Source organism: Fringilla coelebs, assembly GCF_963513975.1.
Source record: "Fringilla coelebs genome assembly, chromosome: 12".
In the NCBI taxonomy this organism is placed as follows: Eukaryota; Metazoa; Chordata; class Aves; order Passeriformes; family Fringillidae; genus Fringilla; species Fringilla coelebs.
This window is the reverse complement of record NC_140038.1, coordinates 8,951,830-8,977,840: the sequence shown is the minus strand read 5'-3', so window position 1 is coordinate 8,977,840 and position 26,011 is coordinate 8,951,830. Positions and strand designations below refer to the sequence as shown.

General features: G+C 39.7%; 1 protein-coding gene across 9 annotated transcripts in view; it reads left to right on the top strand.

The window, feature by feature from the left end:
* The window catches only part of TCF12 (transcription factor 12), a 158,977-nt gene extending 134,802 nt beyond the window's left edge, over nucleotides 1-24,175 (top strand). For 5 of the 9 annotated variants that reach the window (XM_084213762.1, XM_084213769.1, XM_084213766.1 and 2 more), the window contains 9 exons: nucleotides 2,441-2,519; nucleotides 7,124-7,197; nucleotides 8,120-8,191; nucleotides 8,939-9,145; nucleotides 15,590-15,704; nucleotides 16,506-16,677; nucleotides 17,666-17,898; nucleotides 21,023-21,176; nucleotides 22,545-24,175. In XM_084213762.1, the coding sequence (XP_084069888.1) occupies nucleotides 2,441-2,519; nucleotides 7,124-7,197; nucleotides 8,120-8,191; nucleotides 8,939-9,145; nucleotides 15,590-15,704; nucleotides 16,506-16,677; nucleotides 17,666-17,898; nucleotides 21,023-21,165 (1,095 nt within the window). In that variant the 3' untranslated portion in view covers nucleotides 21,166-21,176; nucleotides 22,545-24,175. The remainder of the gene's footprint in view (nucleotides 1-2,440; nucleotides 2,520-7,123; nucleotides 7,198-8,119; nucleotides 8,192-8,938; nucleotides 9,146-15,589; nucleotides 15,705-16,505; nucleotides 16,678-17,665; nucleotides 17,899-21,022; nucleotides 21,177-22,544) is intronic. The other 4 variants (XM_084213765.1, XM_084213767.1, XM_084213763.1 and 1 more) reach the window with 3 other exon arrangements.
* The last annotated feature ends 1,836 nt before the right edge of the window (nucleotides 24,176-26,011 follow it).

Here is a 26,011-nt window from a genome sequence, read left to right as displayed (position 1 = left end):
TTTATTCAAATACTGCTATTGTCGTGCCTTTTTTTTTCTCGCCTAAGATGCCACTCTGTTCCTTTCTGTTTTGGCTTTAAATGCTGCTGCTGCAACTGTTGAGAGGAATTTCTAGTTCTAAAATTCTGTTGATGTACATCTCACAATAGGCCTTTCATGTGTGAAACATCAGAGGATACGACATTTGTTCTTCAGTTTAGGTATTAAAGACCATACAGAATAGTATGTGATTAAACATGTAAGGCCAGATAATACATTTGCAAAGGTTCTTTTATTTTAGGTTTAAGCCTGGATAATTGTGGTCTTAATCTCAGGGTAGGCAAGAAAGAGAATTGTACATGAAAGTATTTACACAAAGTTCCCAAAGCCCTGTGGATTATGCATTAGTTTGGATAATGAACTAGTATAGATAGAAAGAAAAGAAAATCTGGGTATTCGTGCCATTTCTAATGTGTTTCCCTGAACATTTGCCAAACAATAACCCTTTAAGATTGTGCCCATGGAGGGTTATATGGCAGGAGAAACATCTGGTTTATTTCATTGCCTAATGCCAAATCAAAACACTTGGTCTTTAATTTAGAGGAGATCAAACAGGAGGACTGTTTAACTTTGTTGATTATATCAGACCTCTTTGTGATAACTTATGTTTTGATTCCTACCTCAGCACTAGGGTAAAGGCCTTTGTACCGTCTCGGTAGTTAAATAGCCACTGGTCCCTCCACAAAAGAAAAGAAAATGTAGGGAAGTTGACTTCTAAAAGTAATTCATGAATTAAGTTTCTTTGTTGCTTTAGACTCAATAACATTAACATAACAAAGCCTAACTGAAATGTACACTGTAGTGTTTAAAAAATTGGACTAACAGCTCCGAGGTTTGGCTCTGCAGGCTCTCAATTGTGCAGCTTTTGTCTAAGAGCCTTTTCATTAGACCCTGGCATATTGGCACCCCACTGATTGGAATGGACCATGACTGATAGGAGGAGGAGTCTCATTTGTTGCAGTAAAATGAGTCATGTTACCGTTTAAGCCTGGCAGAAGGTGTCAGGGTTGTTCATCATTGGTCATTTAACAGCACAGCAGCCAGGGACTGCATGCAGAATGAATTCTGGCCTCATATTTTAGTTGGGGCTTTGCTGTACTGTAGATTTTCCCTGTTATAAAATACAGCAAAATAAAATTGGCAGGTATGCCTGTGGAAAATGAGCAGTTTCAAAGAAAACTTTGTGGCCTTTGACTTTATTTTAATTTTCTGTATCTTATCTGTCTGGAACTCTCTGCAGTTCTTATACTGACACCCAAGATTTATTTTTATGCTGATGTACAATGCATGAATTTCCTCCGGTAGTATGAGGTAGTTTGTTCTAAATATATTTCCTTTCTAGCATGTATGAAAAGGAGGAAGCATTTCCATTAGGGACCTGATGGTCTTTTCTAATGGAAAAGTACGATATACCAGGAAGGAGCATGTGGTCTATCAGGTCCTGGTTTTGTCAGTTCAGAAAATACAATATGGAACTTAATGAAGTTATTGTCAGCTAAATGCTGAAATGTCATATTGTCTGTGTGAAGAGACATCAACCACACTGCCAGTGAAGATTTTTTTAACTGCCATCTGATGACTAACAAATCCTGGTCTCTGCTCAAGTAAAACAGGTTTGAACTGATGACCTATAAAAATATGTTCTGAAGTCCATAGTCAGCCTCTAAATCTATTAAATTCCCTTCATAAAATGAATTTTCCCAGTGTCTTGAGATTTTAATTTTTAATTAAAGCGTTAAGCATTATGTCTTCTATTTTTACCAATAGTTTTTAATTTCATTATTAGCAAGAAAAGAATTGTTGTACGTTTAGTATCTCAAGAGGCCAGTTGATACTGAAATAAGAGAGAAGCATGTTATGTGCTGCAATACATTGCAAGAGGAACAAAATTTCAAGTTTTTTTTGTTTGGTAGGTACCAATAATAAGAGAGCCTGAATGCTTTCTTGGTGTTTTGTAAAGGATTAATTTTTAGTGGATAACATGTGTTGACTGCTAAAATGTCTCTCTAAAGTTTGGAAAGTCATTATTCATTGGCATTTTCCTGAAGTTTTGTTTGATATAATTAGCTGTGTACTGTGAACTCTTATATGAATCGTTCCCCTGCAGAGACAAAAAGGCTGTAATTTCTGCTGCTCTTAAATGAGCAGGAAGGTCAGTTATACTTGTGTCACTATGAAATACAGACTGTGCTTATTTGGACAGCTGCTTGAAAATGAAAGTTCTTTGGACATTTTTAGAGCCTTGAGTGTAATAAAGCGGAGCTATGATTGAAGGATCAAATTGCATTTTTTATCAATCCAGTATCAAGAGTGACAATTAAAACATGAAAAAGAATCCTAACTGCTTTTTTCCTGTGTATTATAACATATATTGATATATGATCTCTTTGTCTGTCATCAGATTTATTCTCCTGATCATACCAGCAGTAGTTTTCCATCGAATCCATCAACACCAGTTGGGTCACCATCGCCTCTTACAGGTACAGACTGGCCATTTGTCAATACCTTGTTTGTGGTTTTGAAAATGTCCTGTTGGGAATCACAGTGCAATCAGCATTAACTTCCTTGCATAACTGCTTGTGCATTTTGGTTATTTTTCCATTGTACAAAAGAAGGTTTATAAATCCAGATTCATAGACATTTTGTTAGGGGGCATTCATCTGAGTCCTGGCAACCTGCTTTGAAAATTAGCTAATTAAAATAATGTTTGGAAGCATTAACTGACCGTACGTATGAGGGCTATGAAGATATCTGTACAGATTTGCACTGTTTGAGAGAAAGAAGATTGATTTGATTTGGGTTTTTTTAAAGCTATATGTTGAAGCTCTGTGGCAGCTTTCAGTGACAAACACAGCAGATGTGTGTTCCCTCTAATGAAAATATAGTAGGCTATGAGACTATCCAACTTGTACACAAGATAGCTTTTCATTCATATGTTTCATGAATGTTTTCATTCTATGGGAGAAGAATTTCTGGCATTTTTTAAAATAAATGCTGTGTATTGCAGCCACCTCTGTCACCTGTGCTTTGTGTGTTTGTAGTGTGAATGTGGGAAGAAACATTCCAGTGTGGAGATGAACTGTGGGCAGCTGCCTACAGCTATTAGTGGTAGTGCAGCTTTCACAGACACTGTGGCCTCAGCTGTCTAGTAAAAGTTGAACAGCTGTTCTCCATATAGAGAGGACTGTGAAAGCTCCATTGACTTAAATTTGTTGTTTAACAAAGAACTAGAATTACAAGTAAGATGATGTAACTTTAACCCTGTTCTTTCCTATAGTGCAATTTGTTAAATTATTTAACATTTATACAACAGTCTGTTGCCATGTTCTCTGTTGTTTAATATATCCCTGCAGGCTCCTGGCCATTGGTCACTTTTTTGGTAAATGTTCTTATAAAACAATAAAATTACCTTAAGGTGAAAAGGGTACCGAATGAGTTTAGCTGTGAATGCTTTTGTAATCTAGATGAATAAATTAGTAAAGGTATTGCATGCAAAATGCAGTCATAATCATATGGCTGTGAATGTGCATATCTTTATATGCAGTGTCACTCAAAGCCTCCATCATTCATGCTTCACTCCTGTTTAATGGACACTGCTCTGGTTTTCTGTGGATGTAATGGATTAATGAATATCTGACATGGCTTACCTGAGCAGCTGCTTTGGGCATTTCTTTTCTATTATTGAATAATCCATGTTGAATTGAGTAATGATGGGATTAATGGGATTTTTGATTTAGTGATTACAGTTGACAAAAACATTTTGTGTATTCTGTTGTACTGAAAAGGCAGATCAGACCAGAAAATTATTATTAGTTTCTTTGTAACATTAAAGCAAGTATTGAAAATATTTTGTGGCCAGAAGAAAGGAGGTCTGACATTTCGAAGTATGTTAAAATTATAAAGATCCCAAAGCGGTTTTTTTCAAGCGTTGCCTAATGAGATACTGCACCTCGTTTTGTAAGCATGAAAGCACTAGCTAATTTCTGAGTTTAGAATACAAATTTGAGGTCACTAAAATTTGTGGTTTTCTTTGCTGCTGTTGTTGTCTTTGCCTGTTGCAACCTATATGAAATGTACAAAATTTGCACTTTATGTTCCTTATTATGAATTCTGATGGTTAAGACAGTAGTAGACATAAGCAAATAATACTGAAATCCTTTTAAGGCTCAAACTTAGCATCTGCTTCACATTTATACCCTCCCATCCCCTTTAATTCCAGCGATACAGAATTTATCAAGCCTTTGGTAAATTGCTCCAGTAGTTAATTACCTTCATTTATGAATCTGGACTTTTATCTTTATTCCCAGATGAGTCACTAAGAACATGGTGAAGCACAATGTGAAGTAATTACTACTGCATTTATTGCTATTTATACTCCTGGTAGCCATTTTCTGTCTTGACCCAAAAAGTTATTGCAGATAAAACAAATGTTTTATGTGTACTGAAATAATATATTTTGGAGCATTTTAGCCTTCGTTGTCATTTTCCCCTTTTGCAGTTAGGTATTTGTTTAGTTAGCATTCATAGTATTACAGATTGCTTAAGTCATAATTTGCCCATGCTTTAATTGTGAGTTAGGGTAGGAGTACTCTGTTTACCAGGGAGAGCACTGACAGATACCAACGTCATGAGACCTTGGGGTTCATAAGCTCATGACTGGCTCTTTGGCTCTTATGTTGCTGAATGAGGATTAATGACGTTTTTTAATTCAGTTAAGTAAAAGCTTGGAGAACAACTTGATGAAAACCCCCAAGTATTATGAGACAATAGTGCGTGTCTCGCCTGCCCTGCCCTCATTTAATTTCTAATTTTACATAAACATGCCCAGAGCTGAGCATCTTGCATAGCTTTAATGATTGTGTACACTCATGTGAAGTTTATATAGGGATCTGAATGGTGGGAGCCTCGGTATTTTAAGAATCCTTCTGCAGGATCAGAGGCATTCAGGAGGTTCGGTCGGTTCTGAGGATGCAAAGCCAGCCCTCTGCAGCTCTGAGTGTGTTTGAAAGGGGAGCCAGAGGATTAGTGTTGGGGAGGCTGGGGGTAAGAACAATACTGCAGTGATTGCTGTCGGTGACCCCTGTAAATCCTAACACTTGCCTGGCTTATTTGTTTTTTAATGCTGCTGTGTTGGTGCTGCCCTAAAAGCTGCAGTTGTTAATTGCAGGGCTTGTGGTGCCAGGATGCTTTTTAACATAATTGGTGGATTTCATGCACAAACTTCTAGGAGGGGGAGTGGGATGGGGCAAGCAGGAAATCGGTGCCATCTGGCAACCTGCAGCCATGGAGGCAGAGTGCCACCGCTCGGGAAGAGCCCTGGCGGTGCCGAGGTGTGACTGAAAGCTGCAGGTCGCAGTTGGGTTGAGCATTGCACAGGAGGAATTGGTTGTTCCCTCCCTTCTTTTCTTTTTGTCTCCTTTGTGAGATGCCCCACTCACAGTTTTGTTCTGGGCTTACACTACAGAAATAGGATCTTCTTCAGTTAAAGCCTCCAAACAAACAGAAGAGGTGCACAGGCTTTATCAGTCTGTTTGCTGCTCACCTGGCCACCTTCCTGCTTAATCCTGAGCTGCTGCTGTGCTGCAGGGAGTGGTACTCTGAGTTCTGATAGCAGGAGTGCTCCTGACCACAGTCCTGTCTCTAAAAATGGAGTTCTGAGCAAGGAAAAATTTGAACATTATGCTGAACCAAAACGTTCCATAGTTTTTTCATTAATGGTTATGCAGAAATAAGTGGGACTCCAAGCATTATTCCCAAGTTCAGGAATGACAGCAATGCAGACAGAGACTACAGGTCCAGACCCAGAGTAGCTGTGTGAAGTGGAAGTCGGTAATTATAAACTTACTCACTGAATTCTTTGTATTTTAAAAGAGAATTCCAGCACAATTATAGCAGCTCTGGACTTTCATGAAATAGGAGATTTTTATTATTTTTTAATTAGAAAGGAAATATTTAGGTATTTTAATAATTTTAATAGCTATGCAAGCTGTACTCTTTTTGTTAAATAAAACCTTGTCTTTAAAAGGTAACTACTTGCAGCTCTCTGAACAAAGGAACTGTAATGTTATTAAACCTTTTCCCAGTTTTCCAGACACACAGCTCTGGCTGTTATTGAAAGAACAAGCCCACAGGCTCTTCCTTTAATGAGCTGCGTTGGATTGTATATCCATAATTTATTAATGTAATTGCTTTATTATTACATTTGTATGGCTGAAAGGAAGCTGTCTCTAATGGCCATAGAATTTCATGTAGTATCTTTATAAAAGATGCATTATTAGTTGGTGAGAAAAATGCATGTTGTACTACTTCAGGCTTTGTGTTAAAAGCACTGCTTTATTAGTTATTGCATTTCACATCTAATTATTTTAAAAATTTGCATGATAATTAGGTATATTTATGTCAGATTAGAATGGCTATGTTTTTGAATTTGAAGTGTATAGGTAATATGAATAGAATTGTCAATTTGTTGCACAATCAATGATTCTTCTGCTGTGATTTACGTTAAGTATATCTGAAATACCAAATGGAATGACTTAGATATATTTTTGCTCTTCTAAATCTAAACTGGTATGGTATACAACTAGACTAGATAAAGCTTTTAGATCCAGTTTTAAGTTTTTGCATTTAGTAGAGAGGTGTCATAAAAATGGTTCTCCAATTCTCCTTAACTTGGTGCCTATTTGATGACTTTAAATATTTTTGTTGTGTGTTTTAACAATGTAAAAAATGCACCTTCATATACTGAACAGAATCTGAAGAAGAATGCAGCAGGTCTTTTATGGTGACACAGGCAGAAGCAGGTATTTCAAATACGGTGTGTGTGTACTTAGTCCACTTTTTAATGTTGAAGTACTTAGACGATGTCACCGCTTTTGTCACTGACAGTGATCTAACCTTGCAGATGCCAGGATATGAAAATTATCCCTCAGTAAGGCAGAATGAAGGAATTTGTCCTCCTTTGTATACCCATATGTTGGCTTACCTTTATGCAAAATATGTTGGGTTTAATTATGTTGAGAAATACAGTCTCTGCTTCCCACTTCTGCTGTGTAAATCTGTGCACTAACCTAGACAATTTTGACAGGTGCCAGTCAGTGGTCGAGGAGTGGAGGACAAGCCCCCTCATCTCCCAGCTATGAAAACTCTCTGCACTCCTTGGTAAGAATTGTTGAAAGCAACATAGTACTTTTTACTTAGGAGCTGAAGGCTTGGTTTTGTATAAATCCTGCATATCATTAAAGGAAACAGTAGGATAGCATTACAAATGAATTCTTTGCTAACAAATGGCCTGTTCACTTGAACAATATAAGACGTGCAGGGTGTGTCTTTCACCATCTGTTCCTTGGGCATCAGGCTTCTGTGCTGAGGACAGCTGGTGCTAAAGCGCTGTTATGAGATTCTGGTACCTTTTCACAAATCCATAGCTAATTCTTATCTAAAGTTCAGTCTGGAGAAAGATAAAGACTTCATGCCACCGCATTTACTTGTCCTTCCCCCTCTCTCCCTCAAATGGCTGTCTCTAGGGCTTGTTTGCATTACACTGTTATTAAAGTATTAATACATTTTATTTGTAATTATTATTTGTTGTTGGGAATGTTCATTTATTAATTAAACATTTTACAGAAAAACACACAGGCAGTAATCTACAGCATTGTAAATTTTCTTCTTTTGAGGATTCAGCAGAGGATTTCACTTACTGACTTCCTTCTTACATTTCCGATACAATATTGGGAAGGAAACAGGGAAAATTTGAGGGAAGGTTTTGATTACTTGCTTAATATTTCTAGTTTCCACAGATGTAATTTCTATTTTTTTCTGTCTAACAAGAATAAATTATAAGTTAAATCAGATTTCTTTCCTTCAATATTTTTGCAATTAAATATAATTATGTACATCTTAGAATCCTAACATAACTGCAGTGTTAAATATTAGCCTTTTCTTATCTTAATATAATCAGATCTCTGTTGCATTAACTTGACTAACAATTTATTGCTGACATGCACATCAGCTGTTTCCTCACCTCTTTTTTGAATTAATCTTAACCTGTGCTTTGCTTCCTGTTCTGTCTTGACTTTGCCAGAAAAATCGAGTTGAACAGCAACTTCACGAGCATTTGCAAGATGCAATGTCCTTCTTAAAGGATGTCTGTGAGGTACTATTTCACTTTAGATGGTGCCTTTTTGTGTTTCAATTAACGCTTCCTTTGGATTCCCCATTAAAAACTTAAATTAGTGTAGTGTGTGACCCATCTTTTGACTCCAACATCCTGCTATTTCAGGTTCTAGAGCTGCAATGTCAGAATTGGTTTTGCTTTGGGTTTTTTTTTTTTTTTTTGGTATTCCTTTTAATAAAAGAAAGTAATTAAAAGAAAGTAATTTTAAGAGAGACTTCGACAGTAATACAACTCACTTTTATTTCTGAAATACCTAATCTGTTTGAAGGTCCATTTTAAAAAATGATAACTTGAAGTTTCGTCCAGTTTTTTTCGTAATGCAGATTCTCAAAAAACCACTGCCTCTCTTAATTGTTTCCAGCATGGTGAGGCTGATTTTATGACCATTCTTTCTTGTCCTGCATTAGCTTATTTTGTAGCAATTTCTTTTTTTTCTTTTCATGCAATATAATAGCAGCTGAGTAACATTAACCTTATAATAAGCTTCACTTTCAAAGCTGCCACCTATTTGTGGAATGAATGCTATCTTGAACAAAATCTCCAGATAATATTTTCTTTTACCTGTTTGTTTGTAGTGCTGGTAGGTGCTCTCAAAGTCTTTTGATACTATTTTGATACCACATTTCATCTTCTATCTTTAATACCTCTGAGATAGACTCTTTTGTGGTGAGAGAGCCTGGGGATTTATTCAGTAATGCGTGTTCCTGTCCCTCTTGCATCCCACAGCAGTCCCGGATGGAGGATCGCTTGGACAGACTGGATGATGCCATCCATGTGCTGCGGAACCACGCCGTGGGGCCTTCCACAAGCCTGTCAGCTGGCCATGGAGATATCCATAGTTTGTTGGGACCATCCCACAATGGGCCGATTGGAAGCCTGAACTCAAACTATGGAGCATCCAGCCTTGTAACAGCCAACAGACAAGCATCCATGGTAATGATGTTATAAAACATGCGTATGTTTATGCAAAGCAACTACAGCTAATGCATTGCAACTATTGTAGAGCCTACTGAGGCAGAGCTGGGCTGTAAGACTAATATTTATGAGGAAGAAACCACTTGAGATTCTTGTGGAGGAAAAGATGGCAGACAGCTTGCACCTGCTATGGGTTTCCAATTAGAATGTTGGAGTGGGGGTGGGCAGAAATGAGGGGGAGGAAAAAGATGGGAAAACTTAGACTTTGGCCTGGTCAGTGGCCCATAAAATCCTGCTGTGACCATATGCAGAAAGCTGAAACTTTCTGCTGAGAGCGTTTCAGCTTATACATGCATTTTTTCCAGATGTGTAATAATTGGCAGAACCATTTTCTCCTTGAAATGGTGAATAGGGAGATTGAATGGGAAAAGCAGTCGAGAAGGACTGAATTTCAAGTGTTCTGGTCTGGAAAAGCTGTTTATTGTAAATTGGAACTAGTCTTCAATAGCAGATGCTGGCAGAGGACTGGGAGGAAGCTGTTGGAATGTGGAACCATAGTGTGCGCAGGCTCAAAATTTAAACTTTTTTTCTAAACGAAAAGGAGTTTGAGCACAGCTGTAGTGTAAGTAACAATGAAAAGGAAACTACTTTCAGATTAATCTCCAAGAAGGGTGAAATAATTCAATCCATCTCTTTTTGTTTCTTTAAAAATGTGAACTGTTCTGAAAAAATGTAGTTGAGCTTTTTATAGATCAGAAATATGCTAAAAGCATTACACAGTAAACAAATCTATTTGTAGCATTGCTCACTTCCCTTTTTCTTCCTTTTCATTCCACCCTTTTCAAAAATGCTTAAAGGAAAAAGACCTTTTAAAAACATGCTTGTTTTAGTGGTGCCATGTGTTTGCATGTTTACAGCGTAATTTTAAAGACCAGTTACATGCTGTGAAATTTTCTGTTATAAAACAGATTCACAGCTGGGTACTGTGTGATCAAGGCAAAATTTCACCTATCATCAAAATAATTAGGTACCCCAATTGCTGAAGGGTTTGTATTCTATAAAACAGAATTAGTTCCAGGCTCTCCCATTCGCACGTCACACATCCATTTATATTAATTTCAGGACCACTGCAGTAAACATCAAAAAGAACTGGTTGCTTTCTATAAGCTCTGTGTGTTTGGGGGCTTTGGGGAGGGGGTACTTTCCAAATGCACATCCAACTTCAGCTTTCTATACAAATTCACAGTTACTTTTAGTAATGAAAGAAATGATGCAAAAGTACTTTTGAATTTTTTCACAGTACCTACAGAGATTTAATATTTAAAGAATGTTGTTAAAGTTCTACCATGTCCTAGGGTAGACTGAAATTTAGTCCTACAAAAGAAAACTTTTTTCCCCTCTGCTCTTGATGTGGTATAAAGTGAGTGGCTGAAACTTCAGTGACAATTTTTTTCTGTGACTTGAGGAACCTTCTGATACTACTAAGCCAGACACAGTCAAATAAATCGAGATAGTGCCAAAATGTACCTAAAAATCTCAGTTTCTCTTTTAAGTAATCGATGATAAATACTTTATCAACTCAGTGTTTATTAAAATAGGGGTCAGTGGAAAATGACTCTCCAAAATGGGCAGAAGTTCCTTGATCTTCTCTATTTCAGTGTAGTTGTATTACTTAAATGTAATACAGACCTAATTTATCATCTAATTATTTGACTGACAGAAGCTTGTCTGTTAGAAATAAACTTAAATTAAGAAAACAAAAAAAAAAAATTGCCTGTACATTTCATCCTCACTTGGTGAAACGAGCTTGCAGATCAGTTTTGCCTTGTAAAGTGAGTCAGCTAAAGAATGTCTTGGATTAACCTTAATTTTGTTACATCAGAATAATTGGCTCCAACAGAAGGCATCCAGTTGTGGTCTTGCCCAGTCCCCAAAGAGCGCCCTTTGACATCATTTGCAATTGCAGGAGCTCAGCGTGACTGAGGATGGAGTCCTGGAATAGGTGCAGAGCAGGGGCTGGCACATCTGGTTGTGCTGCAGACTGAGGGCTTTATTAGTGATGACTGCATTGCAGTAATGCCCCCCAAGTATAAGGGGTAATTCTTCTTCAATAGCCAATTTCAAACTCTTATTTACTATTAGGTTGGTGTTCTTTTTAAATAGTAAGCAGGAGAGCAGAGGATTTGACACGTGACCTGAACTGTAAGATCCAGCCTTCATTCTGGATTTAAACACTGCTTTACTTGAGATGACATCCAGTAAATTTTAAGAAAATAATGAGTATTGGGCTAACATAGTGAGAAATGTCAACATTGATAACGGTGATTACCTATTTTTGAAGTTTTGTTTGACATAGGGTCAAGAAATGTTCGTTGGAATTCAGCACTAAATGAAACTTCCTTGTTGAAGGAGGGTGGGATCTTTGCACAAAACAGTTTTGCTCTTTAAAAAAAAGTAGGAAAAAAAATAAATTTAATTTCCCTTGAAGATGATGATCTTGGCAGAAGGAGCTAGGAAATGAGTAATTTAACTCCTTTTTATGTAATTAGTGTAACCAGGCATGGTTTTATTTTAACATTTGCTTAATTTTTGAGCCAGATTTATTTTACAACTCTAGTTGACTTCATTTCCTGCTTGCTCTGAATGGTCTTGTTTTCTTTTTAGCTGGGCTGGCCATTAGACTTATTCAAATAGATTTTTAATATCTCAAACTCATCAAATATTTGCTAACTGGCCTTTGAAGTTGATTTGTATTTTATTTCATGTATTATTGAAAAGTTAAGAAGTAATACTTTTTGTTCTTATTCAAGCTGCTTTTTATTTGTCATTGTAATACAATGGAAAAAGAACAGCCTGAACTGATTAAAAATAAATAAATAAAAGGCCTGGAAACTCAGTTAAGGATGAAACTCAATCTTTAAGTCAGAGGGTTTTTTCAGGTATAACAGAAATCTAAGAAAATTGGTGATCTCCCTCTTTGTGCCCTGTGCCTGCTCCAGTAGAAGCATGAAAGGCCAGTTAAGCCGCTTTGCCAACACCAACCTCTGCTCTTGCTCAAACCCTTCCAGAGTTGCTATTTCCCCGCAGAGATTGTGCTCCCACTGAACAACTCTGAACTGTCTGAAGTGTAAAATTCTTGATTACAAAGCCCTTTTCATTGCCTTAATTATGCACACCTTGGCTAAAATGGTTTTAATGACCATAGCCAACTGACCAGCTCCTAGGGCTTGAAAAGTTCAAAGACTCAGACCAAGAGTGGTATTTTTGTTTTCCAGTTCTCAAAAGCTTTCCGTGCTCAAAATGAATAATCAGACTAAAGTGTGAGATGCAGAACCAATATTAACAGGACATAGATGTCCTTTCCCCACGTGTCACTCTCGGTTCTCCTACATGCACTTGTCTGTCATCGCTGCCCATGATTTGTCTAGTTTTTATTTAGTTGCCTAAAATACTTAACCGGTTTTCTGGTTTCAGATCCCAAATGTTACCACTTAAATCAACTGAAATATGTTCTGCCCTCAGGTTTGGAGTTTTTTTTTAATTTGCAAGTGTCAGTGGGGCTGCACATTTTCCTGTGTACACGTCTTGAAATGCATAAAAATGACCCGGTAAATTACAACAACGTACAGTCTTGTTTTTCTCAACCTGGGGTTACTGAGGGATAGGTTTTTTGTGATTGCACTGGATGCCGTGCCTGTGTTGGGTTGGCATTGTGTGGAGGAAGCTGGCAAAGGGCAGTGATGGGAACGTATTGGTGCCGAGCGGGGTGCCTGCCTTGGTCACTGCTCCCGGCAGATCCCGAGCGCTGTTTGCTCTGCTCCCTGTTCCCAGCGGATCCCGAGCGCGGTGTTTGCCCTGCTCCTTGCTCCCAGCGGATCCCGAGCGCGGTGTTTGCCCTGCTCCCTGCTCCCAGCGGATCCCGAGCGCGGTGTTTGCCCTGCTCCCAGCAGATCCCGAGCGCCGTGCCCGCGCTGGTCGCTCCTCTCCGCTGTGTTCTCCCGCACTCTGTGTGTGCGTGCTCTGCCTGACTGCGGTGTGGCAGAGCCCGGCCTTCCGTTCGTCTCCCATTTTGTGTGCCTGGGAAGCTTCGAGCTTTGCTTGGGAGAAGAGGGAGGAGAGACCGTGGAAACAAGGCTGGATTAGCGCCGGAGAGAATGAATTCGCTCCGAGTTAGTTTGCTTTCGGCATGAGCTGCCGCGAGTCCCGCGGGCCGGCGCTCGGAGGGCCGGTGCCTCGGCACAGCCCGCGCTGCCGCCCGGGGCAGCTGTATGGAAATAGGGACGCTCGGGAGCCGCCGCAGCGCCGCGATCCCCGCGCCCGCACCGGGGCACCGCGGGACCCGCCGGCAGCTCGCTGCCCCCGGAGCTGGCCCTCGGCGCTAGGAAAGCGCCTGACTGGGAATCGCTTACAAATAATAGCGATAAAACACGTCGAGAGCTCGTTTGTTCCGAGCGCTGCGGAGCTGATGGCCCCGGACGCCTTTCAGAAGACTTAAAGGAAGCCCGAGGTTGTGCTCCATTGAAATGCAGATGGGGAGAGCCCTTTCTCTATGCAGTGCGAGTCCAGGGAAAGGAAAGCAAACCAAATTTTCGATGCCTGTGTTTAAGATTCTTGAATCTTGGGTAGCTTGAAGTAGCCACCGTATAGTTGCAACTGTAGCAAACAGAGCTTTTGGCCTCCGCATAGCATGCAGTGACTTTCAACAAGTCATGTTGTTTGGGGTTTTTTGTTTGCCAGATTGGATTTTCTGGTATATCATAGATCACAGCTAAAAATCACTGTTATGGTCAGTTTGGTAACATTTTAGCTCTTAAGATTTCTGTGTAAATCCTGTTAATCTAAATTGTATGCTTTTAATTTGTACATCTTGGTTTCAAAGGTTTGGAGCATGGACTTGAATACAGGTTTTATTTCTCATCTATTCTCTGCCTTTATCAGAACTGATTTGCTAATCTCTTGCCTTTAGATTAGCTCTAGATTTGAAAGTTGCCAGGGTTCTGACAGCTGCTGTGTTTGTATACAGCTTTAAGAAATTTTTACCTTTTTTAAGTAGATTTTGGAACAAACCTGGCCCTGAAACAATTAATAGTCTGTAGCTTGAATAAAAGCACCCTCAAGTGTTAGGACTAAGCATCACCAGAAGAAGAAAATAAAACACGCAACCTGCAAGGCAGCATTAGGAAAAGACTCGGTTTTGAAAAGTTCAGAGTGAGAATGAGCTTCATGTTCCAGTTGTAAAGAGTGTTGTCTCTGAGGCTGAAAGACCCAGGCTCAGCTCCTTCCTCCCAGCGAGTTCATGACTCTTGCAGGAGCTTGCAGGGCCGACTGTATCCAGAGTAGAACTTCTCACAAACAAAGCCCATTACATGCAGAGGAAGATAAAATATACTTGAAATAGCAACAGATATTCCACAGTATACAAGAGGAGATTTTCTGCAGAACAATGGATACAAATAGCAGCCCGGAATGACCTGATATTAGTTGTGGGTTGTTGGGGCAGGGGGGTTCCCCCTTTCTTTTTTTGTTCCTGTGCATTAGCTTACAGGAACAAGTGTATATTAAACAAAGGATAAACTTGCATAAGGGTATTTATCTCTCTCTGGGTAAAACCCATACTAAGACATGAAAGGTAAAAGCTGCATTAATTACTCAAGAGGGATTCAAAGCTCAGCAGTTTACTAGGATTGAAGGATTTATTGAAAAACAGTGGTTCTCATGTGTAACTCCAGGCAATAAACCTATTTAATTAAAGGCTTAATCTTCTAGTTGACATGTTTGCTACTGTTCCAATAAAAAGCTTCATCTGTAGCCAGTTTTTGTAACTATACAAATAATAGTAGAATCCCTCATCTTTGTTCATTTTTAACTGTTTAATTGTATTATGTTGGTTATATTATAAATGTTTAAGAACTTTTGTGCCTTTAGAAATCAAAAGCTTTAAATGGAGATTATTTAAATACAGGCAGTGTATCTTTACCCCATTTTTCTCTACCAAATATTTTTTTAATAGAAGTTGATGACAGTATTTTCTGTTGAGCAGTACTTTTTTAACAAGTTGGCCTCTTCAGGTTAGGTATGCACACTCAAAGCTGTCTCACATAAGTATCATTAATTCAAGTTTATGCAAAATTAGAATTTTTCAAGACTCTTCATCTCAATGCTTGCTGCTCAGAAATTAAATCATGATGTATTATGAAGGAATAGATGAAAAAATAGGTGGTAAGAATAGTTAGATACCTGGATTATTTTATTCCAAATAGGGTTGGTCACTGCTTGAGACACGGCCCAGTCTGGTAAGGTCAAATCAAGTGTTTCAGTGTAGCAATCAACTAAATCTTTATTCAGCAAGAATTTAAACTTGGGTCTCTAATCCAGCAAATACTTTGTGTTTTAAACTTCTGGTTTTGGACTATGTCTTTGAATCACATCTTTAACAGAAATCTTTGCTTTGCCTTGCTTTAGGTTGGGACTCACCGGGAAGAAGGTGTCAGCCTCAACAGCAACCATTCAGTTCTTCCCAGTACAGTTTCTGCTCAGAGCACAGAACTAAATCATAAAACACAAGACAGCTACAGAGGTAACTTTCCAGGCTTAAATGCTGGACAGGGTCTGCAGTAGTTCAGAGTCAGTGAAGCTGTAGATCTTGGTAAAATGTTATCAGTGCAAGGGATAGGGGCATAGATAATATTGAAAAATAAAAATTAATAACAAGTCTAATATACCACCACTGTTAGGGACTCCTGCAACAATTTTGAGGGCATCCCTCAATTATCCCAGTATAATTTTAAGAGAAGGATGCTTTACAGCCACATTCCTCCAGCTTAAGGGGCCATGATGCACTTGCAGAGCTGCAGCCATTTCCCAGTTTCCTATTTGCCAGGAGAGCTGTGGAGTGGGCTGAGACCAGAGTTCAGCACAGCCAAGGGAAGGAGGTCATTTCACACCCATGTTTACAGTTCCTTCCATTTTTAGCTGAAGAAGTAAACTGCAGAAAACAGAAGTCAGCTCCTTTTATTGGCATGCCAGCACCATTTAGAGGGTGTTGCACATTCAGCCTAAACCCAAGCCTCGATGTCAGGGCAGCTTTGCCCTTAAATTTGCAGCCCAGACATCAGGTGCAAATTTCCTTACTTCACTCAATGTCCTTTTGTCTCAGTGTTTTCCTTAGACTAAGCTGTTACCAATCAAGCTGCTCTGTGAGCTGTGATTGCTTTATAACCCATGACACATGGCCAAGTGCAGCAGTGTTACCAGGATTTCTTGTTTCTGTTAGTTCTTCCTGTTGTCTGGGCTCTGGCCCCTCACTGCCATTCTCTGCTGAGGTCCTGGGCAGTGTTTCAGTGCTGTGACAATCACTCTGCTCTCTGCTTGCTTGCAGCACTGTCGGGTGGCTTACAGAGCCAGTCTGTGGCTATAGGTCCAACAGAAATCAAGTCTGAACATAAGGAGAAGGATGAAAATATCCATGAACCTCCCTCATCAGATGACATGAAATCAGATGATGAGTCCTCTCAGAAGGATATCAAGGTCTCCTCCAGAGGCAGAACAAGGTGCGTTGCTGACATAATGTGGGGAATCTGTGCTTTGATAATGCTCAGTAGCACATTGTCCTTACGTTTGATAAATTTATTGCAAGGCTTTTGTGTTACTGCACTGCATACACCAACAGGCAGCTGAAAGGGAGAAAAAGTTATAATATCTGTATATATTTAAATACAAGGTAGAGGATTTGCTGGGAAAATCATCTGTCAAGTGTGCATTCCCTTACGCTAGTGCCATGCCTAATGTCTGCCTGTACCTGTAAGCAGCAAAAGATTGAGGGCCCTGCCCAGCACAGAGGATGGGCCAATGTCAGAAATTGGTGATACTTTGTACCTGGGCCAGGGCTGCCCTTCTAGATGTGAGTCTGTGGCAGTGGAGAGCTCCAGCTCCTGACCTGGAGCCTGAGGCCAAACAATGTGGCTAAAGATCCTCTTGAAACGCTTTGTCCCCTCCCAAGCCACAGACACAAAACTGGAGCTGATACTGTGGAAATGCTTCTGGATCTGCCTGACAGGCCTGATACAAGCATTGAAATTTGAGGCAACGGTAGACAAAAAGAATTTTGCAACCACAGGCAGCATAATCTGTATTAAGACACGTTCAATGGCATTTAGTGTGTTAGTTTTAGTAGAACAGAGGTTTTGCACAGTTTTAGACTAAATTGGATGAACCGATATTAAAAAGTCTATGCAACTTGATATCATTTGAGGCAGTTCAAGAATTCTACATATAACTGTTTAGCTCTACACTGAGTAGTGGAATAAAAAATAGTTCTAGAATTTGCCATTGCAGTCTTTAACAAAAGTAAACTTCTTAAATAAGCATGTGAAATTGAAAATTCCTTGAATGTGTTTTTATATAAGCTGATGCATTTGAAAATAGCAAAAACGTTGTTGGAAATTATTTTATTCTTTATCTATTTGGAGTCAGCACCAGGATCACTTGTTTGAAACACCAGTGTTATTTCAATACCCTGTTACGTTTCCTTTCTTGCAGCAGTACTAACGAAGATGAGGATTTGAACCCAGAGCAGAAAATAGAAAGAGAGAAGGAGAGGAGGATGGCAAACAACGCCCGGGAGCGTTTGCGCGTGCGCGACATTAACGAGGCGTTCAAGGAGCTGGGCCGCATGTGCCAGCTGCACCTGAAGAGCGAGAAGCCGCAGACGAAGCTGCTCATCCTCCACCAGGCTGTGGCAGTGATCCTCAGCCTGGAGCAGCAAGTGAGAGGTCAGTGGCCTCGGGGCTGGGGCAGGCCTGTGGCAGCTTTGTCCATGGAGCAGTGTGGGGCTCTTGAAACCCTGCTCAGCCAGATGCATGAGCTACTGAAAGTGTGTTTGCTGTTCTGTAGTGATGCTGAAGTTCTTTAGAAAAAGCAAAGAATCACTTGAAAGAAAAAAAAAGGGGGAACAGAGTGAGTATAAGGTTTATAATTTGACCTTTCATTTTCCTGTTCAAGTAGTCATCACTTAAGTTTTCAAGGTAAATTCTTTTATTCAATAGTGATTCATCTTGCTTTAAATTGTAACAAGCACTTGTTTTGTAGTAGAAAAGATTAAGCAACAATAAGAGATCTGTTTTAGGCTGAACTCTGCATAATTGAAATAGTAAAATGCAGTATATTTATTTGTGTTTTCGTAACATTTTGCATTAAACGTGTACTGGGGAGGGAGGAAGCTTGTACTCTAATTGAATCAGAGCTGTGTTTGCATGAATCTTCTTTCTCTGATTCCTTCAAATTTTTCCAAGACAGAAACAATAGGCTTGCTGGTAGGGGCAGAAGGAAAACTACATTTTGCCATTCATTCTCGTAAGGAAAGATGGTTCTAGTGATTACGTTTGGTTCTTCAGCTCTTCTGTTCTTGTGAGTTGGTGAAGCCACAGTTGAATTTAAAACTCCATGTTTATTTTTGCCAAAGACATGTTGAAGTTCTGGAGCACCTTCCTCTAACTTTTGGTCAGCCCTGAGGTCAGACTGGATGGTGGCTGGGAGTCCCTTCCAACAGAAGTAGTCTTGTTCTGTGGAGGTGGCAATTCCCAAATGAGTTTCCTTGTGTTTTGCTGTTTGGGACTCAGTAGCAGCCATCTTCCTTAGTGTCTCACTGATGGAAGTGTGTCAAGTGAAAAGTCTGAGATGTGGATATGTCAGTGGTTGTATTTGCTCAATGCACTACATCTTTGAATCACTGAAATCACCGAGTGATAACAATGTTTTATTTTTGCATACCTCATTTTTACTTCCTTTTTCTCATTTGTTGCTTGCATTTTGCACAGAAGATCCAAGCAAAGGTTTGAAGTTTATTGAAAGAGGCTAAATAACTAACTTAACACAAACTTATGTACTTCATGCAGTAAGGATGAGATGCTGTGTTTTCAGGCACTTTTACTGATCCAGTTGTTGGGAAAGAAACACACTGTCTCCAGCCAGAGCTCTTCCAAGGCACAGAACAACTGTTCTGCAGACGGGACAGCAGCTGGGGCCATTGTGAAACCCACTTTAGCATCTCTGAGAGTTAGATCTCAGGCACCGTTTTGGTCTGAAAATGGTTGCCATGGTCTAGAAGATAAGGTTGAGCATTATGAAGTCGGAGGGACATTATTCAGGCATGTGTTTAAAAAGCATCTCCCTGCTCTCACAGATTCTGTAATTGACAGGAAGCTCCATGTTAATAAAATCATTCTGCCTCAGTCAGAGGACTTACAACCCTGGTGTCTGTGGTAGAAAGCTTTAGTGCTAACAGCTCAACTGGCCCCACTGTCCAGGCAGTGTAAGCGGAGAACTTCCCTTCCTCCCGTTCCCCGTGCTCCGCGTGGCCGGGGCGGCACGGGGCCTCCCGGAGAGAGGCCCTGGCTCCCATTTGTCTTCCCGTCCCCCTCTGCACCTGTTCCTGTGAGTGACTGACTGACCAGAGCTTTGTGTGACACCCACAGGAGCTTGCACAGTGCTTTGTGTAATTGCATAAACAATTTCCTCTCTCTGCTGGTAAAGAAGCTTCTCATTTTGTGATTGGTGCTATTCAAAATGAACCATTTCAGATTTAGGCTTTCAGTGTAGGCCAGGGGTTTTTATCTCCATTTCCTAAATCACTGTAAATTAACTTCCTTTCAAAGTTTCCACGTAATTAAATCTTTAAAACTTCAAGGCGAGCCACATTTAGACAAAGAAAACTGTGATTAAGGAAAGTTAGCAGTTTTGGGTTTTTTTTCCGGTAGACTCTTTAGGAGTACTCATCCTTAAGGAAATGCAGTAGGAGGCTGCTGATAATGACTTTGGTGACAGCAGAACTATCAAGTCCATCCAAAATAGTCTCTGTCAGATGAGATAAAATGCACAGGGGTCACTAAACTGCAGTTACTAGAGGGGTGCCTGTGCAGTGCAAGAAAAGGGCTTGTGCTGTCTGTTCAGTTTTGGCAGTCTTCTTGCAGTTATAATTGTATCTGCCATCTTCAACTGCAAAACAGAATGTACTGACAGCTAGAAAATACCTTAAAATGTTGATTAAATTCCACAGTGGAATATATTAAATCTTTTTTGTGCGTCTTTTGGACCCCTGTGATTGACATCTTCTGTATTTGATTCATGAAAAGCCATTTTGAAGAACAGAAACAGTTGACTTTTAGAAACTGTCATTATTTGGAAATGAGATCCAAATCTACATCTATAGAAGCTAAGTGGAGAAGTGGAAACACACCAATGAAAATACCTTGATAGCTGGTCCACAGCTGGTTATTATAAAGTATTGGCTTTAATGTGAGAGGAAATAGGGTTTGGGAAAAAAATAATGCTCCTGCCGTATGTGACTGTCATCAGTCTTTTGATTGAACTAAGATGGGCACAAGGTGATTTCACAGATTGAGGCTGATGAGAAGTATCCATTCTGGGTGTGCTGCCTCTCCTGCCCTAACAGCTGGCTTATACTGGGAAGAAAGAAGCAGCAACATTACTAAAATTAGTGTGATGTCAGCAGGGTTGGTACAAATTCAGCCTTCCAACAAAATGGATGCGTTCAGTTTTATTATATTGTAAATTATAGACAGTTCTCATTTAGCAGTTAAGTGTCTTATACTGATAAAGGAGGTGCTTTTTAAAAGTTTCTGAAGGCGTATGTAGGCTGCTGAAAGGGTTTGGGCTTGGCTTTTTGTCTCTTTGGGGTTTTTAAATACCAGTTTAGGAGCTGCCTGGCAGGACTTTCAGTAATGATTGTCTGCAGCTTTGGACACCTGTGGGTGAGCAGGGGGCGTCAGCAGCTGAGGAGGGAAGCTGCAGAGCTATTTTTGCTCCGGGGTTCTTGTATCGATATTGCCCATGGTATCAGTGTATGGGAGATTAAGAACTCTGATTCTTCTGTTACAGAACGAAACCTAAACCCTAAAGCAGCCTGCCTTAAGAGAAGGGAAGAAGAAAAAGTTTCTGCCGTATCGGCAGAGCCACCAACATCACACCCAGGAAGCCACCCTGGCCTGAGTGAAACTACCAACCCTATGGGTCATATGTGAACACCAGCCAGGTACGTCTGGGGATGGCTCTGGCTGCTTTGTGTTGGCCCAGGTGGGGGACATTTGGATATGGGGGGGTTCAGTTCCTGAGTTGCCAGCAGCACTGAGCTTCTCTGTGCTTTCACATCTCTCAGCAGAAGCAGAAGGCTGCAGATTTGTTTGGGTTTATAATAAAACCCCAAGAAAATGTCGTCAGTCTCTGTTTTCTTGCCTTGTTGCCAATGGCTACATCTCTTGGCTCAGGTGGCTTTCTTGGCATGACATCAGAGGAACAGTGAACAGCTTGCTAGATAAGCCAAGCTTATTAGAGATGAATTATACATCTTTAAATGGTCTAAATATCACATTAGTTGATTTAAAAATCCAAGTATTGTTTCCCAGTGCTGATACAGTCTCAGGGACCCCTCATCCCAGAGATATTTGCTCTCTGGCTCGAGGCCAGTCATTCTAACTCCTCTCATTTGTCCAACAGAGACTGGGAACTGTCTTAAGTTACAATCTCTATTGGTAAAGATAGTTAAAATTTGAAAGTAGTGTTTGCAGCTTTGCAAGGTAGCCCAGTATGTAACATTTCATTGAAACACACTCATGGGGAGGCCCTACAGGAATATCAGTCTTTTGGGTTTATTCTTCTTGTTGGTTGGTTTTCTAAATAGTTGGGAAACTTTGATTTTAAAAGGAAAAAGAATTGAGTATTCCAGTAGACCTGTTGCCACTTTCAAAAATAATAAAAAACTGGGTTCAGTGTCCTTGTTTTAATCCAGAACTTTACTGAATTTTATGGTTTGGGAGGTTTCTTCTTGTTGTGTATATTCTAATTCTTAATGTTTTGAATTTCTCTAATTTGTTTTATTTCATACAAGAGTAATTGGCTGCTTTGGAATTGTCAGATAATTTTTAATTTACAGCCAACTTAGCCTGTTCTTTCCATATAAATACAAAGAACCACTTTCAAAAGTTCGGTGTCTTTGCTTTTTTAATAGCAGTAACTTTGTGGGTTGGCTGAAGGGCAACATTGTCAGAAAGGCTGTACAGGAACATGGCAATTTACCTTCAGGAGGGAGTGAACTTGGCACTGCTTGATTTGGAGAGCGAAGTCAGACACAAACTGAAGGTCTGAGATGTGCAGATTATTCTTTCTCCCTTATCCAGAGAGGCCCAGCAGAAGGTTCTTTAGAGTAATCTCTTCAATATATCATGTTCAAGACAGATATCTCTGGAACGGGGGATTTCAGGGACTCTCAGTGTGATCTTCTTTTGCACCTAAATGACTGAAAATGCCATCAAATCCAGTTCACATTAGGTCTCTAGTGTTGATACTAAGCTTTTTAATTATTCTTTTCCTAATAAGCTCTTTCTTCTCCTAAATTTCTTTCTAGAATTCCAGAATTATTGGTAGGATACACAGAAGGTGACCTTTCTTCACAAGGACACAGACAACTAACATTATATGAAGACACAAACCTGACAGGAGAAAACACTTGAAGCAAGAAACCCAAATGCAATCTTATGATCAAAGCTACTGGTCAACACCTGCATCAGGAGTGAAGATACAAGATCTTCAGACAGAATTTCAGCCCATGAGATACTCTGAACATATCATTCTGTTGCAAGCAGTGTGTCGCTTCTGCACAATCAGAGACTGTTGTGATCTCTCCACTCATTGTGGAAGTTGCCTTGTGCCTAAACTGAATTGACAAATGCATTGTAACTACAAATTTTATTTATTGTTATGGAACTGTAAAGGTCTACATATAAAGGGAAAAGTTAACATGTTAAAAGCTGATAAAATTTCAGCTGAATGCCAGCATTTACTAAAGCTGTTCACATTCAGAGAACAAAGCAGTGACAACCGTCGACCCGTAGCATTCCCAGCATACCTATTAGTGTCTTAAAAAAGGAAGGGAAAAGTCTTTTGTTGTCCTTTCCTCTCCTTTTGCCATATGACTAGTGTTTTCCATGCAATAGGAAACTATTCCTTGGTATAGCTTTTTTTATGTTATTTTTGATCTCTGGTAATCTGAACAGTTATGGTCACAGTTCCCCTTCCATACTGAGCTCTGTGCCTCAAGCCACTCAGAGGCCTCATGAAGTTTACAGGCTGGAGCAATACTGTGACCATAACATTTCTTGGATTTAAAAAGTGATTTTTATTTTCCCTCAGACTTTCCTCAAACGTTTTTTTTTTCTAATTATAAACAAAACCTTTTTAGGCTTCTAGGCTTCATAGTAAAGCTTGTAACGTGAAGTGTAAATTGGGTGGGGAGAATCTACTTTGTTAGAGTTGCTTTGTTTTCCGAGCAGTAAGTACTACATATAGTACATGTAAAGTGTTAGCTGTATGTAAGCACAAAATGCATTAAAATACAAAGGAGATTTTTTTCAGGCTGTAACTTTGGTGAATAGTAAAATCCCGAATTCACCGTGGCAGGTAGTGTGATGATATAACCACCAGCAAGGTGGGCTTATTACGTAATGGAATCTTAAGAGCAATGGTCACCAGTTTTTCCTTCCTGTACACGTTAACTATCATGTCATGTTGTATGGCTTGTCAGTGGAGAAAAATAGTGTGAATCAAATGCAAATACCCCCGTCCCAAGCCATATTAGCATTAAACCTTTAAATGTTTCTCCACCAGAATAGTGTCCATAAGTACTCCTCTGTCACAGATGTGTTGAAATGGTTAAAATCCCTTTGAACTTCCATGGAAACTGTCTTCCACTGCAATGACCATGGGAGGAAATTTCCTAAGCCAAGGTTGTCTGAGCTATTGTTTATATAGTGCATCTTTCATCACTGGCAATTGGTTCACACACAAAACAGGAACAAAACAATAATTTTTATGAAGTCATTTAATTTGAAAGAACAAAAGATGGATTGATAAAATAAACTAATGAATTTAAGCTCATGTTCTGGATGGTTCCTAACAAAACAGTTTGTGGAATTAGTGGACTCATTTCTATTACTTTAATTTGCATATATCATCAAATAACACCTGATTATATCTGTGGCCTTGTTCTTCATTTCAGTGTTTATCAGCTAAACGGAATTTGTTGCTTATGACGTGTGAAAGTGATCACGTGCCACTGCCTGGCCTTTTTCCTTCTAAGCTTGTTGTCTTTTTGGCTATATTAGACTTTGCAGTATGCCCAGAAGCTTTCCTTCATAAAATAGAAAGAAAAAAACATTTGGCTTATTTTTCACTGTAGCTAGTCTTTTATACAATAATCTTGTAAGAAAATTTCTTGAATTCTAAATATTACTCTTTCTAGATTTTTGAAATCAAAAAAAGTTTTCAGTAAAAAGTTTCTTACTTTATTTTACTATATTAGGTAGTAAAAATGTAGGGTTATTTACCATAACCTGTTCATTAATATCAGAAATTTACAATAGCATTGTAAGACCATAGTAGGGTTCTAGCATACCGTGTAGTACCTATGGAGTATTGTAAGAGCTAATTGTCCGAGATGAATTGCTTCTCATCTTGTTCTCCAGTTTCCATTGTTGGTTTATTGCAGATTTGTACCCTGTGTCAAATTTCAAGGTATTGCTGATAAACCTTTCCAACCAGCAGCAAGAAGTTCAAAAAATTTCTGTCAATGTAACAGAAAACACTATGTATATAACATTTATGTAGCAATAAATGTGCCATCTTTTTTTAACATGGTAAATCAGTGAGTTTTTTAAATTCCTCTCTCCTCATAGGCAATGTGTTGCTTGAAAAACAGTGGCAGAACTCTCTTCTGCCTTTATCAGAACAAAGCCTGACACATTCTCAAGGAGCAGAGCATGTCACAGGCACAAGAAGCGTTGGTGCTCCTGTGAAGCCAGGCCTGAAGTGCCCAGTGTCTGAGCTGCCTGTGCTGCTGCAGAAAGGGAGGGGATTGCACAGGCAGACAGCAAACCAGGAGCAGCTGATCCCACAGGCACAGCCTCTTGTCCAGCTCACTCCTGTCTCTGCCTGTCCTGAAGACAGGTTGCCTAGATCTGAGCCTCTTTGTGCAGGCAAGTTCAGTGCCAAGTTACTTCTGAACTGATTGGTGCAGCTGTGTAGGTTTTGTGGCACTCGGGGGGGAAGGTCTGTAGTCCAAGCACATCAAAGATGCAGCTCCTGTCTGTGTGCAGTGCTGATGTTTGAGTGCGGGGTGTCAGCACAGCTGCTGTGCTCGGCACCGCTTCCGACTCCCGAGTCTGTCCTTGGTAACCTCAGAGACCCAGAGTGCAGGTCAGGCTCGTGGTGGTTACAGAGACAGAGCTCTGGGATGGTCTGGCCAAACGGGAGCTCAGACCCAGCCACGTCAGGCTGCCTTTTAGCATAGCTTTAGCACAGCAATGGGAGAGATGCCCAGTGCCTTCCCCAGCACACATTCCCAGTTTGAACTTTGCTCCAGGAACAATTCTAAATCCAGCCTTTATCTTTCTTTTACCACACGCTGTCCTTTTTGCATATACCTTCTGATCACAAGTCCTTCATCTTTTTTTTTTTTTCCATTTGATTTTTGTGTGTATGTGTCTGGAAGAGATGCATGTTGGGATACATTTGTTAAATACAGTTCTTCTATAATTAGCATTTGGAATATTTTAGGAAAGCTCTCCTGTAAATCTAAGGTATTGGGAGGTCTTAAAACGGACTTCACCTTTTTTTCCTCCAGCTACTGAGTAGTTGCTGCTAAAAAGATTCTGGATTCTTCATTAATTCAAATTTCCCCAAGAATTAAATGTTTTCCCACATCTGGAAATCATGGCAGACCAAAAGTAAAACGGAACCATGTGTAGAAGACAACCAAGACAGTGGGTGGTAAACTTTGCTGTTTGTTTGTAACACCAATACCTCCTTCATCCTAAT